The sequence below is a fragment of the Lathyrus oleraceus genome, chromosome 5 (genome assembly GCF_024323335.1).
Source record: "Lathyrus oleraceus cultivar Zhongwan6 chromosome 5, CAAS_Psat_ZW6_1.0, whole genome shotgun sequence".
Lineage (NCBI taxonomy): Eukaryota > Viridiplantae > Streptophyta > Magnoliopsida > Fabales > Fabaceae > Lathyrus > Lathyrus oleraceus.
In genome coordinates, this window is record NC_066583.1 from 619,635,964 (window position 1) to 619,649,571 (window position 13,608).

The 13,608-nt window shown below is 47.6% G+C and overlaps 1 protein-coding gene across 1 annotated transcript; it reads left to right on the top strand.

Annotated features, from left to right (window-relative positions):
• The first annotated feature begins 10,213 nt into the window (after window positions 1-10,213).
• On the top strand, window positions 10,214-12,636 carry LOC127082461 (uncharacterized). The gene is made up of 3 exons (XM_051022698.1): window positions 10,214-10,220; window positions 10,570-11,535; window positions 11,612-12,636. Exons 1-3 carry the CDS (start codon window positions 10,214-10,216, stop codon window positions 12,634-12,636), a joined length of 1,998 nt encoding a protein of 665 aa, XP_050878655.1.
• The last annotated feature ends 972 nt before the right edge of the window (window positions 12,637-13,608 follow it).

Below are 13,608 nucleotides of genomic sequence, written 5' to 3' on the forward strand. Positions count from 1 at the left end.
CAGAATGAGCCGTACGTTAGGCTGAAGCTGCTGAAAAGGGAGTAGTCGTATATTCGACTACCATTCAGGAATGTACCTGTCCGAAGGTAGCACCTGAGAAAAGGAGTAGCCGTATACCAGACTACCATTCAGGAAGGTACCTGTCCGAAGGTAGCACCTGAGAAAGGGAGTAGCCGTATATTCGACTACCATTCAGGAATGTACCTGTCCGAAGGTAGCACCTGAGAAAAGGAGTAGCCGTATACCAGACTACCATTCAGGAAGGTACCTGTCCGAAGGTAGCACCTGAGAAAGGGAGTAGCCGTATACTAGACTACCATTCAGGAATGTACCTGTCCGAAGGTAGCACCTGAGAAAGGGAGTAGCCGTATATTCGACTACCATTCAGGAATGTACCTGTCCGAAGGTAGCACCTGAGAAAAGGAGTAGCCGTATACCAGACTACCATTCAGGAATGTACCTGTCCGAAGGTAGCACCTGAGAAAGGGAGTAGCCGTATACTAGACTACCATTCAGGAATGTACCTGTCCGAAGGTAGCACCTGAGAAGATGGAGGTTTAACTTGGTCGTACATCAAACCATACTTGAGTTGTTGAAGATCAGACTGGATCGTACGTTAGATCGTATCTGAGTTGAAAGAGTCATATGTTGAGCTGAATCAGAATGAACCATATGTTAGGCTGTATCTGTATACGTTGTACTTGCAATAAATGTCTGGGATGGGCTTAAAGATGCCATCGCTAGGAGGATATCGAAGTGTTGTCAGAATGAATGTTCTCCTGAATTGCATCTGGAATATGTATCTGAATCTTGTCTGTGATTGATAAAGGCGTCTGCCTGAATGAGCCTTTTACTTTGACTATATCAGGAGGATGATTAACCTGCAAAGAAAAGTTAGCTTTATGCCATGTCATGATGCATGAGATGTTTTATGCTTTCGAAAATAAATGCGAATGTTGTATGCAGGCGTATGCTGCGAAATGATGTAATGAGTTATGCGTATGAGAAGTTCTGCTTGGGGACTCTACTGGGGAAAATAAATCCCCATCTACTGATTGGAGATATTCGTGTTGAGGACCCTCTCTCGGCTGGGGGTTCTGATTTCTGTCTGATGGTAGAGATATTCAACAGAGCCTGGCTAGGGATGGATGAGATGATCAATCTGCCTGATGAGGCCGACCTCTGTTGGGGAATAGCTGGCTGTGCCGGGGAATACTGCCAACTTCTTCTGGGAAAAACAGGCTTGCTGGGGGAAGAGAATTGGTAGTGGATTCATCGGAAGCATGATTAGACCTTTTCCTTGATCCTGAAGTCTTGTAGTAATTGCTATTGCTATTCTATGCATGTATTTTGGTAAACATTGGTCATATTCAAATGCATATATTAATTCAAATTAAATCAATGGGCGTTTACGCAAACAAAACAGAAAGTAAAAAACAAAGCATCTTTTTTGAAAGAGGGTTGTATTGATTTTTGAAAGAAGGCCTATAAACAGGCAAATTGTGTACAAGGAGACAGAAATCCTAGTAAGAGGAAATTGTCAAAAACAAAGAGACAGCTATGCAGAAAAAGTCCTATTGATTTTAAGTCTACTACTGCCATTATGTCTTCAAGCATCTCATCCCCTGCTGTCGGATAGAAGTGATTGGCTTGGTCAGTCCCTGGAACCTGGATGAAAGTTGACTGAGAACGGGACATAGTCATGCGCTTTAATCCCTAATTTTTGCCTGGACCGCCTTTTCAGGTTTTCAGTCCACCAGGATACCCTTTTTTGCCCAAGCCGCCTTTTCAGGTTTTCGACTTGCCGGGTGTACATTTTTGTATGTTTATCCCTAATTTTGCCCGAACCCTTTTGGTTCGCCGGGATGCCCTTACTTTTGCCTAGGTATGTCGACCTAGCGGGTCTCTTTTATGCGTAGTATTTTTTAACTATGTCCGCGTTCACGGGATGCGGGAAGTTTTCGCCATCCATTGTAGCAAGTATCATGGCTCCACCAGAGAATACCTTCTTAACTACAAATGGCCCTTCGTATGTGGGAGTCCATTTGCCTCTGGGATCACCTTGGGGTAGAATGATACGCTTGATCACCAAGTCACCAATTTGATACACCTGTCTCTTGACTCTTTTGTTAAATGCCTGGGTCATGCGCTTCTGATATATCTGCCCATGACAAACAGCCGCAAGTCTCTTTTCATCAATCAAATTTATCTGATCGAGTCGTGTCTGAATCCATTCATCTTCATCTAAGCCCGCCTCTTTCATGATTCTTAGAGAGGGAATCTGGACTTCCACTGGTAAAACGGCTTCCGTTTCATAGACTAAAGAGAAAGGAGTTGCCCCTGTCGAAGTGCGTACTGAAGTGCGATAACCGTGAAGGGCAAACGGTAACATCTCATGCCAGTCTTTGTACGTTACCGTCATCTTTTGTATGATCTTCTTGATGTTCTTATTAGCAGCCTCTACGGCGCCATTCATCTTTGGTCGGTACGGAGAAGAGTTGTGATGCTTAATTTTGAACTGCGTGCAGAGTTCAGTAATCATCTTGTTGTTCAAATTAGTACCATTGTCGGTGATAATCCTTTCAGGGATGCCATATCGACAAATAAGACTATTCTTGATGAACCGTGCCACCACATTCTTGGTGACAGAAGCGAATGAGGCTGCCTCTACCCACTTTGTGAAGTAATCAATGGCGACGAGAATGAAGCGATGTCCATTAGAAGCCATAGGTTTAATCTCTCCGATCATGTCGATGCCCCACATTGCAAAGGGCCAAGGAGCTGTCAACACGTTCAATGGAGCAGGAGGCACATGTACTTTGTCCGCATAGATCTGACACTTGTGACAGGTTCTGGAGTGATGGTGGCAATCTGCTTCCATGGTAGACCAATAATACCCTGATCTCAGAATCTTCTTGGCCATTGTATGTCCATTAGAATGAGTCCCAAAAATACCGTCATGCATGTCTTCCATAATCCTTTCTGCTTCCTTTTTATCCACACAGCGAAGCAGAGTCGAATCATGATTACGTTTGTATAACACTCCGTTACTCAGAAAGAATTTAGCGGAGAACTTCCTCAGGAATTTTCTGTCCTTGATGGATGCCCCTTCAGGGTATTCCTGAGCTTCTAAATATCTTCTTACGTCGTGGAACCAAGGTTTCTCCTGTACCTTCTCAGTGTTAAGTCCATAACAGTAAGCTGGTTCATCTAACCGTCCGATGGTAATCATGGGAGCTTCGCTGCCCCATCTGACTCTGAACATAGATGACATGGTAGCTAATGCGTCTGCCAACTGGTTCTCCTCTCGTGGAATATGTTCAAATGATACCTCTTCAAAGTATGGGATTAATGTCATCACCTGCTCTCGATAAGGGATGAGATTTGGATGTTTAGTATCCCATTCCCCTTTGATCTGACTGATTACCAAGGCCGAATCTCCGTACACACTCAAAAACTTGATTCGCCAGTCTATAGCAGCTTCGAGTCCAAAAATACATGCTTCATACTCAGCCATATTATTGGTGCAATGAAAACATAGTCTAGCAGTGAGAGGTGTATGGTAGCCTCCGGGAGAAATGAGTACAACCCCCACACCATGGCCCAATGCATTAGAAGATCCATCAAAGACCATAGTCCATCGGGATCCCCATTCGGGTCCTTCATCTGGTTTAGGTTTTTCATTATCCGTAACAAACATGACATCCTCATCTGGGAACTCAAAATTCATAGATTGGTAATCATCCACCGCTTGATGAGCCAAATGATCAGCCAGCACGCTTCCTTTGATTGCTTTCTGGGTAGTGTACTGGATATCGTACTCTGTTAAGATCATCTGCCATCTCGCTATTCTTCCGGAGAGGGCAGGCTTCTCGAACATGTATTTGATGGGATCCATCCTAGAAATCAACAAAGTGGTGTGATTCAACATATACTGTCTTAGTCGGCGAGCAGCCCAGGCCAAAGCACAACAAGTTCTCTCGAGCAGCGAGTATCTTGTTTCACAGTCGGTAAACTTTTTGCTAAGGTAGTATATGGCATGCTCTTTTCGACCAGACTCGTCATGTTGCCCCAACACACACCCCATTGAATTTTCTAACACGGTCAAATACATGATTAGAGGTCTTCCTTCAACTGGTGGTATCAGAATTGGAGGTTCTTGAAGGTACTTCTTGATTTTGTCAAAAGCTTCTTGGCATTCGTCATTCCATATCATTTCTTGATTTTTTCTCAGTAATTTGAAGATGGGTTTGCAGGTAGCGGTCAAGTGGGGAGATAAATCGAGCAATGTAGTTCAAGCGTCCCAAGAAACCTCTGACTTCTTTCTCTGTACGGGGAACTGGCATTTCTTGAATAGCCCTCACTTTAGCCGGGTCAACCTCAATTCCTTTACCGCTGACAATAAAGCCCAAGAGTTTACCGGATCTCACTCCAAAAGTGCATTTGTTCGGATTCAATCTCAACTTGTACTTCTTCAACCTCTCGAACAGTTTGTATAAATGATCGAGATGCTCTTCTTCAGTATGAGATCTAGCTATCATGTCATCCACATATACTTCTATCTCATGATGAATCATATCATGGAACAAAACCACCATAGCACGCTGGTATGTTGCCCCGGCGTTCTTTAGACCGAATGGCATTACTTTGTAACAAAAAGTGCCCCATTGCGTCACAAACGTAGTTTTCTCCATGTCCTCAGGTGCCATCTTAATCTGGTTATAACCCGAGAATCCATCCATGAATGAGAATACTTTGTGTTGAGCGGTGTTATCTACCAGAACATCAATGTGCGGGAGTGGAAAGTCATCTTTGGGACTTGCTTTATTCAGGTCTCGGTAATCTACGCACATTCGCACCTTACCATCTTTCTTCGGTACTGGTACCACATTAGCAACCCATTGAGGGTAAGAAGTAACGGCTAGGAAACCGGCATTGAACTGTTTCATAACCTCGGCTTTGATTTTCTCGGACATTTCAGGACGCATGCGACGAGCCTTTTGCTTAACAGGACGACATTCTTCCCTCGTTGGCAGTCGATGCACCACTATATCAGTATCCAACCCGGGCATGTCTTCATAAGACCAAGCGAAAACCTCTACATAATCATGTAACATCCGAATCAATCTTTCTTTGACACTGTTTTCCAATCCTGCTCCTATTCTGACTTCTTTTCTTTCCACTTCAGTACCTAGATTTACGACTTCGAGTGACTCTTCATGCGGCTGTATAGTCCTTTCCTCTTGCAGTAACAGTCTGGCAAGCTCTCCAGGGACTTCACAATCTTCCTCACTTCCATCTTCGGCTTGGTAGATCGGATTTTCGAAGTCATAATGAACAGTAGCGGAATTATTATCAATAGGATCCAGAGTGGATACGGATCTGCAATTTGTTACGTGAGTGTGTGTAAGAATGCATAGCTTGTTTGAAAGACGACAGGAAAAATAAAGAGCGCAATATTTGAATGCGAAAAAGTCCATTGATTTATTGAATATGAATATGCTTATGAAATGACAAACCCTTAACAAATTAGCTATTGTGCCCCGGGTATAGACACAATACTTTAAGAAGTTCAATTGAAAAAATAAAGATTTGCAAAACTAAATGGACAATAGCAATTACTCCTGACTAAAGGAGATCGGGATAGTGTCTTCAGCCTTCCAATTATTGAGTCCGTCGCCAATTGTTGGGTAGATCCAGCTATCCAGGTCGCAATTACTGTCAGCATCTTCTACAGCATTGATTTGATCTTTGACCATCTTTCCAGAGTTGAATCCCAGACCAGCTTTGTCAGACTTGTACGGTACGTTGATCAGTTGACCCCAGCCAGTACAGCCACCATCTTCGACCACAGCTTGAGCATCTTTCAGAGAAATCATAGCAGGAGGAGCTCGAATAACCTCGGGCACAAGGGGAGTTGGCTTAAGGACAGGACTAGGCGGAGGAACCACTTCAAATGACTGAGTTGGAGTCTCGAAGAATTCACCATCCATCTCAACGTATCTGAAGGTATGCACACTACTGACAATGTATTCTTCTTCCCCACACACAGTGACAATCTTTCCCTCTACTGGATATCTCAGCTTTTGATGGAGAGACGAAGCTACAGCACCTGCCCCATGAATCCAGGGGCGTCCCAGCAAGCAGGAATAGGCGGGGCGAATGTTCATTACATGAAAGGTAGTGTTGAAGACTTGAGGTCCTATCTTGATAGGGAGAACAACTTCACCATGGACAACACTCTTTGCACCATCGTAAGCACGCACCACAATGTCACTAGGATTCAATTCAATGCCTTTACAGTCAAGTTTATCGAGCACGACTTTCGGTAGCACATTCAAGGAAGAGCCATTATCGATCAACACATGAGCCAAAGTGACTCCCTGACACTCAATAGAAATATGCAGGGCCTTATTGTGGTTCCTTCCTGCTGGTGTCAGGTCAGCATTGGAAAAACCTAGGCCGTCGTCAACAGTCAGGTTAGCAACATAGTTTTCGAACTGATCGACGGAGGTCTCTTGAGGTACATGGGCAGTCTTCAGGAATTTTATCAAGGCATGGGCATGAGATTCAGAGGATAACAACAAGGACAACATCGAGATTTTGGAAGGAGTATGCCCCAACTGTTCTACCACATCGAAATCACTCTTGCGGATGATCTTCAGCATTTCTTCCATTTCTCGTTTGGCAACATCTTCAGTAGTAGCTTTGATCGGTGTCTCTGACTGAGAAGGGTTGACTGGTTCTTTTCCTCGGTTTTCGGGAACCGGAGGTGAGATCTCTGGAGAGAAGATCCTTCCGCTTCGAGTAACTTTACTAGTCCCAACAATGTCATTAGGATTAGCAGAATTGCCAACTTGCTTTACACCATGGATGTAAACATCACCTCCATAATTCCACAGAATAGCTTTGCTTGAGGAATACGGGATCGGGCCAGGTGCAGTAATGATCAGGGGAGCTACTCTGGGTTCAGCAATAATCTTCACAGGTATTCTGGGAGCAGTAATCTTCACTGGAACCTTGGACCTTGCAATCACAGATACTTCTTCAACAGGGTTTTCCGCCTTAGAAACCCTTTCAAAGAGGATTGTACGATCGTCCATCAGTCGTTGGATACCATTCTTCAATTTCAAACAGTCTTCGGGCCGGAGTATGCAGAGATTGCAATCTTCAGTACAACCTGGAAATAAACCAGCTTGCAATAAATTCCTCTTTATGATCGGGAGAGGAGATGTTAAGTCCGCTACAGTAGTGATGAGAGGATTGTCATCGAGAGCATTAACAACCTTGTCATGATTAGGCATAGGAGCGGTGATGACATTAGGACTCTCCGGAGGCTCGAACTCAATTTCCCCAGCGTCGATCATGTCCTGAATTTTATTCTTTAACAGCCAACAATCGTTTGTATCGTGCCCGGGGCTATCGGAGTGATATGCACACCTGGCATTGGGATTATAACGAGGCGAAGCAGTGTTGACATTTGCAGGAGGACCTCTGAGAGTGATTAAATTTACCTTCAGCATACTTTGCAGTGCTTGTGCTAAAGTCATATTGAGCTTGGTAAACTGCCTTCTTGGTCTGTCTTGTCTTTGCTGGAAGTTTTGAGCCGGCGGGGCTGCGATTGTCACTGCTCCAACGGCATGGTCACCATTTTTCTTACTATGATTCTTCTGACCATACACAGCATTCGATTCATTCTTCCCATGATAGGATTTCTTACTGCTTGTAGAAGTAGCTGCCTGTAACTTTCCACTTCGAATGCCGCTCTCCACCCGTTCACCTGTCAGTATAAGTTCAGTGAAACCTGATGAAGAACTCCCCAGTAGGTGGCTGTAGAATGGGCCAGTCAGGGTACCCATGAACAGGTCTACTAATTCTCGGTCAGTCATAGGGGGTTTGACCCTGCCAGCCAAATCTCTCCATTTCTGAGCATACTCTTTGAAGCTTTCTTTAGATCCCATTGCCATGTTCTGCAACTGTAGCCGAGTAGGTGCTAATTCAGAATTGTACTGGTACTGCTTGTAGAAAGCTGTTGCTAAATCAGTCCAGGTGCGGATGTCAGAGCTCTCGAGCTGATAATACCATTCCAACTGAGTGCCAGACAGACTTTCTTGGAAGAAGTGGATCCACAGTTTCTTATCAGTGGTATGCGGCTGAATCTTTCTCACATAAGCCCTTAAATGCATCTGAGGACAGGATGCACCATCGTACTTAGTAAAAGTGGGGATTTTGAATTTGCGAGGAATGGTCACATCGGAGACCAGACCCAAACTTTCGAAATCCAGACCGGGCGTCTTCTGACCCTCCATGGCTAGCATGCGCTCTTCCAGCAATTTGTACTTATCATCTCTCGGAGAGTACTGTTCATTTTCATACTTCTCATCATCATCATCAGGGTTGGAGAAATCAGCCTCCTCTTCCTCTGAATCATTCTCCGCCTCATCTTCTGGACCATTCGGGATTCCAAATTTGATTCCCGTAGCCTGTCCTTTACGCCTTCTTCCTGGGTTAATGAAACTCACAGCCTTCTTGTCTTTCTTCTTTTCGACCAAAAGAGCCTTCAGTTCCTCCTGCCCCTTGGATAAGCTTAGCATCATCTCCTTGAACTGAGCATTTTGAGTCTGGAGATCTTTGACAGTTTGTTCGAGATCCATTTTTCTGTTTAAGAGGCAGACCGTGAGAATATGGTCCTTTGGAATACCTGTTATGCAATGTTATGTTATGTGATGCAATGCATGAAATGTTTTCAAGGACTTTTGGAATTTAACTTTGCATAAATCACCAACAAGAGAGAAATGTTTATTGCCACTTTTTTTAATCAATGTTCATTACAAAAGGAATAATAGTAAAATACAATGAAATCTCAAGTCTCCCAGGGGCGACTTCTTTTTGGGCGAAGATATGCATTGAGTCTTCGTTCCTCATTAAGCTGACTGGTGAGCTCTAATACTTTCTTCCTTTCTGCATTGAACTGAGCTTCGAAAGTATCTCTCTCTTCTCTCAACTGGGTCCAGGATCTTTTCAATTCCTCAACATCAGTAGGCATATCTGGGTAAGAAATTGATCTTACCTGATCAGGAGGGCCTTCCAAGGTCTTGGTGAATGGGCCGGAGAATGAAATGAGAGGGGGGTGTACCTGCAAGGTGCTCCAATGCTTAAGTCAGAAAAGGTACAGAATGAGGTTATCAGAGTGTGAGTTAGAATACCTGCCCCTTTGCCATGAAAGGGGTATTTATATTGAGCCCCCAGCGCTGGGCCAAGGCTCCTAATGGGCTGGATTAGCTAGGCCCAAGGAGGAGCTGCCAGGGGACGCGTAAGAAGCGTTAAGACCTAGACCAAGGTCTGCCCCCTGGTCCAACTGCCCCTATCCCTAAGGAGACAATATAGGGGAGTTGGGTGACGTGGTGAGTGAGATGCCGTTATGGCTCTGCCCGACACAACTTAGGTGTCCGCGACGTGGGTTGGCGATGAGTGGATGGAGATCATATGAGGAGGACCCGCTCGTTGCCCGACACGTATTTAAGGGGCCGGGGAGACGTTCGTCGGGCGGACGGTCGTTCACCTGACGTGTCCTCGTGGTCGTTTGGACACGGTCGTTTGGACGTGGGCTTGGCGAGCATTGGGCCGTGCCGTGCCTAGTGTCACGGCCCAGTCCGGAACAGGAGCCCCCCAAGTCGAGTCTCTGAGCCAGAGAGATGACTTATGTTTCAACTAAGGGTTCCCCGAGACGATGGGGAAGCTTCATCGTTAGACAGGTGAGGTCGTAACAGACCTGTTCATGACCGACCCTTTCTCCGGGAATGTCGGGGATGGAGGTGATCGGTTGGTCCGCACCTTCCTTGTGGTAAACGTGGGTATGACGCGGGGAGGTGGCGTCTTGGTGAGTCGAGGAGACGGATAGGTGCTCGGGTCGTTTCAGTTTCTTATCTTTGATAGACGTGTCTCAGAATCAGTGGGGTCGCTTCGTTTCGTGTGCAAAGACGGCGTAGGCAGGCTAGGCAATGATGACCTAGCGTGTTGGTCCACGTGCCAAGCCCTATAAAAAAGGGGTTGAGTAACTTCATTTCCACTTTTTTCGCTCACACGTTCACCGGAGTTCTCCACCTTCTCCCTCGTTTGCTCGCTCTACCGTCTGGACCGCCGTCTCCGCCCATCCTCCTATCTGAACCACCGTCTTCTGCTCGGGCACCACCGTACCCCTTTCAACTTAACTATGACAGGTATGATTTTCCACTGTGACCCACTGTTTTTCCTTGCTGTTTTCTGTCAAACGCATGCTATTTTTGTAGAAATGTGGTTAGGTTTAACTTAGGAACAGTGTAGTGGACTGTAGGTGTATATTAGATGGCAGAAAATAGGGTTGGGATCATACTGTACCGGGCATAAATTTCATATGCCGGGCAATACTTGCATAGGCTGTATGAAGTTTACGCCCGGTCTCCATAGAATGCGCGCGTCACCGAGTTGAGCACGGTTAGTGTCCGTCGCCGCTACGCCCTTTCACTTGACCTGCGGTGGAAGGGTGGATTTGATACGACGTCGAATTCACTCTTTCTGTCTGCGTTTCAGGTGCTACCGGGCGCTTACGACCGAGGAGGGAAGATTCTGGGTCCTCCACCGAAGACGCGACAATCGCTCGTCTCCCTGTCGGGGATGGGAGTGTCCGAGATGGTACCGAACACGCCTCCTCTTCCGGGCAGGTCGACTTCTCATGGGTTGCGGACGAGCCCTTGGAGGAGGAATCAGACTTCTGTGACGAGGCCGTCATTGCTTACGCTATGGTCGAGACCATAAGCCGGGAGGATCCACCAAACTGGTATTGCTGCGCCCCCAAGGAAGAGGACCGCATTTGCCATCATTTCCCGGGGAAGCAGTTCACCATGTATGAATTTGCTTTCCGTGAGGCGGGGATTAGACTGCCCTTCAACTCCTTCCAGATGTCGGTCTTCAAGTGGCTCCGGCTGGCGCCGTCCCAACTACATCCTAATGCTCTCGCATTTATGCGAGCATTCGAGTTAGTTTGCCAGTTCCTCGGCATTGGTTGCACCCGGGCTCTCTTCTTCCACGTTTTCCATCCCCAGAGGTCCGGTTCCCGTGGTCGCCACAGTTGGGTTTCTTTCAAGCAGCCCGTGCGTCTGTTCAAGACGTACGAGGATTCTGTTCGCCATTTCAAAAACCGGTGGTACGTGGTGATGCCGATTACCCGGGCTGCCCTTCACTCTCTATACTACTATCAGCGGACACCCAATGGGGAGGAGACGCTGATGTCGAAGATACCGCTGAGGTGGCAGCGTGATCATTTCGATCTCTCCACGGCGCATTACCGAGTCAAGTATGCGATGCTCGGCGAGGAGGATAGGCTCGCGTACAAGAAGCTGGTCGATTACGTGCAGAGCTTCAGCTTGGGGTTCTGGGCGAATCGACAGGGCGTGCCCTACCTGGATGAGGCCGGGGAACTAATCACCGAGGCGCGTTATATCAATACGAAGGCTCTGCTCGAGTGTGATACCGAGGAGGAAGCTCTGGCGTTATTGAGTAGGCAGACTTTGTTTAGCTTTTTATTTCTGTTTATGACTTCGCTCGCTAATGTTGGTGTGTAATTTATTTGCAGGTGCCATGCCCAATGCTCGTGATCGGGTGCTGAAGCTAGCGAATCAGGTCGGCGCTCCTGACCGGGTGCCCAAGAAGAAGAAGAAAACTGTGGCCCGTCCCTTGGAGACTGCTGGCGATGCCGGGGCTAGTCCCTCGCAGGCGGCGAGCGTGATTCCTTCCTCTCCTCCTCGATCTAACCCGATCAACATTCCTGATAGCAGTCCGTCGCCAGCGGCTTCTCCCCTCCATAAACGGAAGCGTCCGGCTGGGGCCCTTACCAGGTCGTCTCCAGGAAGTTCGCATGGACCGGGCAGCTATCTTCTACCTCCCTGCTATGTGGAACGGTCGTTCTTCAAGGCCGAGGAGTCGATTGCTGTGCCTGCGCCTGAGGCCAAGGCTATTCTGGACCAGGATGTTGCTGCCCGGAGGAAAGATCTGGCCAGGGATATTGCTGCTGTCATCCGGGTGATGGAGACGGCCATGGTTTTGACCGACACTTCGGTCTCCACTGCCTCGCTGGAGGATGCCCTTTTGCAGGTTCGGACGGAGAAGGAAAGACTATCTAAAGATCTGTCGGACTACAAAGAAGAGCATCAGCTGCAGGAAGGGCTGAGCCAGAAGCTGGAGGAGGTGGAAAAGGAGAGGGACCAGTTGAAGGCTGCTAAGGCGAGCTTGGAAGAGCAGGTGGTCGACCATCAGAAGCTGACCGAGGACAACGCTTGCCTACGGGCTCAGGTTGAGTCTCTCGAGGGAAAGGTCCGTCCTCTGGCAGATGAGACCGAGGAGGAACGCGCCCTTGGTTCGCGCGGTGAGCTGCTAGGGCATATTCGGACTCTCAACCAAGATCTCGTGGCCTGCTTCAAAGAGGGTTTCGACAATGCTGTCGAGCAGCTCGGGCTTCTGAACCCTGAGTTGGTGACAGTAGGGTCGGCCTATAACTGCTGCGTCCGGGACGGTGAGATTATCTGCCCGTTTGAAGCGGAGGAGGAGCTGGGGGGAGAAGAAGAAGAAGAGGATGAAGAGGTGCTCCGAGCGGAGTCTTAGTTTATTTGTTTCTCTTTGATTTTAGTTATCATGGCCTGCGTGCCTTATGTATTTGGCCTTCGGGCGTTGTAATATGGCCTTCGGGCGTACTTGGCTTCGGCCGCTCTTATCGTTTTTAATGCATGAATATTTACGTTATCATTCATCGTGCTCGTTTGTGTTTGATACTTGTTTGTATGAATTCGTACTCTGCTCGACTTTGTTAATCTCCTCGGTTTAGGGAACCGACGAAGTGTCGGGCTTTGTGCCCGTGGGTATCGAGGCCCGGGTCCGTTGTTCGAACCCTGGTCCCGAGGCTTGGGCCCTCCCATCGCGAGCTGGGTGCCCTGCCAGTCCTGGTACTTCGACGTTGAGTCTTGGTCAAGATCCCAACCGTCGGGGAGGGTTGTGTTTGTCATGTGACCCCGGATCGTTCCCGGGTCTCGTGGTTCCTCCCTGGGGTTTTGGGGACGAAGAGCGTGGTCGTACCTGCCACGTCTCCCCGTGGCGTATTTAGCTGTAATATTGTCTAAGTTTTTCTGCGTTCCATGGTCGAGCGAGTTGTTCTCCTTGTAGGTTTTCTAGGTAATAGGCCCCGTTGCTCGTTTTGTCGCGGACGCGGTAAGGGCCTTCCCAGTTGGCCGCCAGTTTGCCCTCTCTCGGGTTTTTCTGGTTTCTTCTGAGGACCAGGGTGCCGACCTGGAACTCTCTTTTTATGACTTTCGCGTCATGGCGTAGTGCTATTTTTTGTTTGAGGGTTGTTTCCCTGAGAGCTGCTTCGGAACGTATCTCCTCGACTAGGTCGAGCTCGGCTCTAAGGGTTTCATCGTTCATTTCCTCGTCTAGGGGCTCCTCTGTCCTCCTCGTTGGCGTCCGTATCTCCACCGGGATGACTGCCTCGGTGCCGTAAGTTAGTCGGAACGGGGTTTCCCCGGTGGTAGAATGTGGTGTCGTGCGGTAGGCCCATAGGACGCTATGTAGCTCCTCGACCCA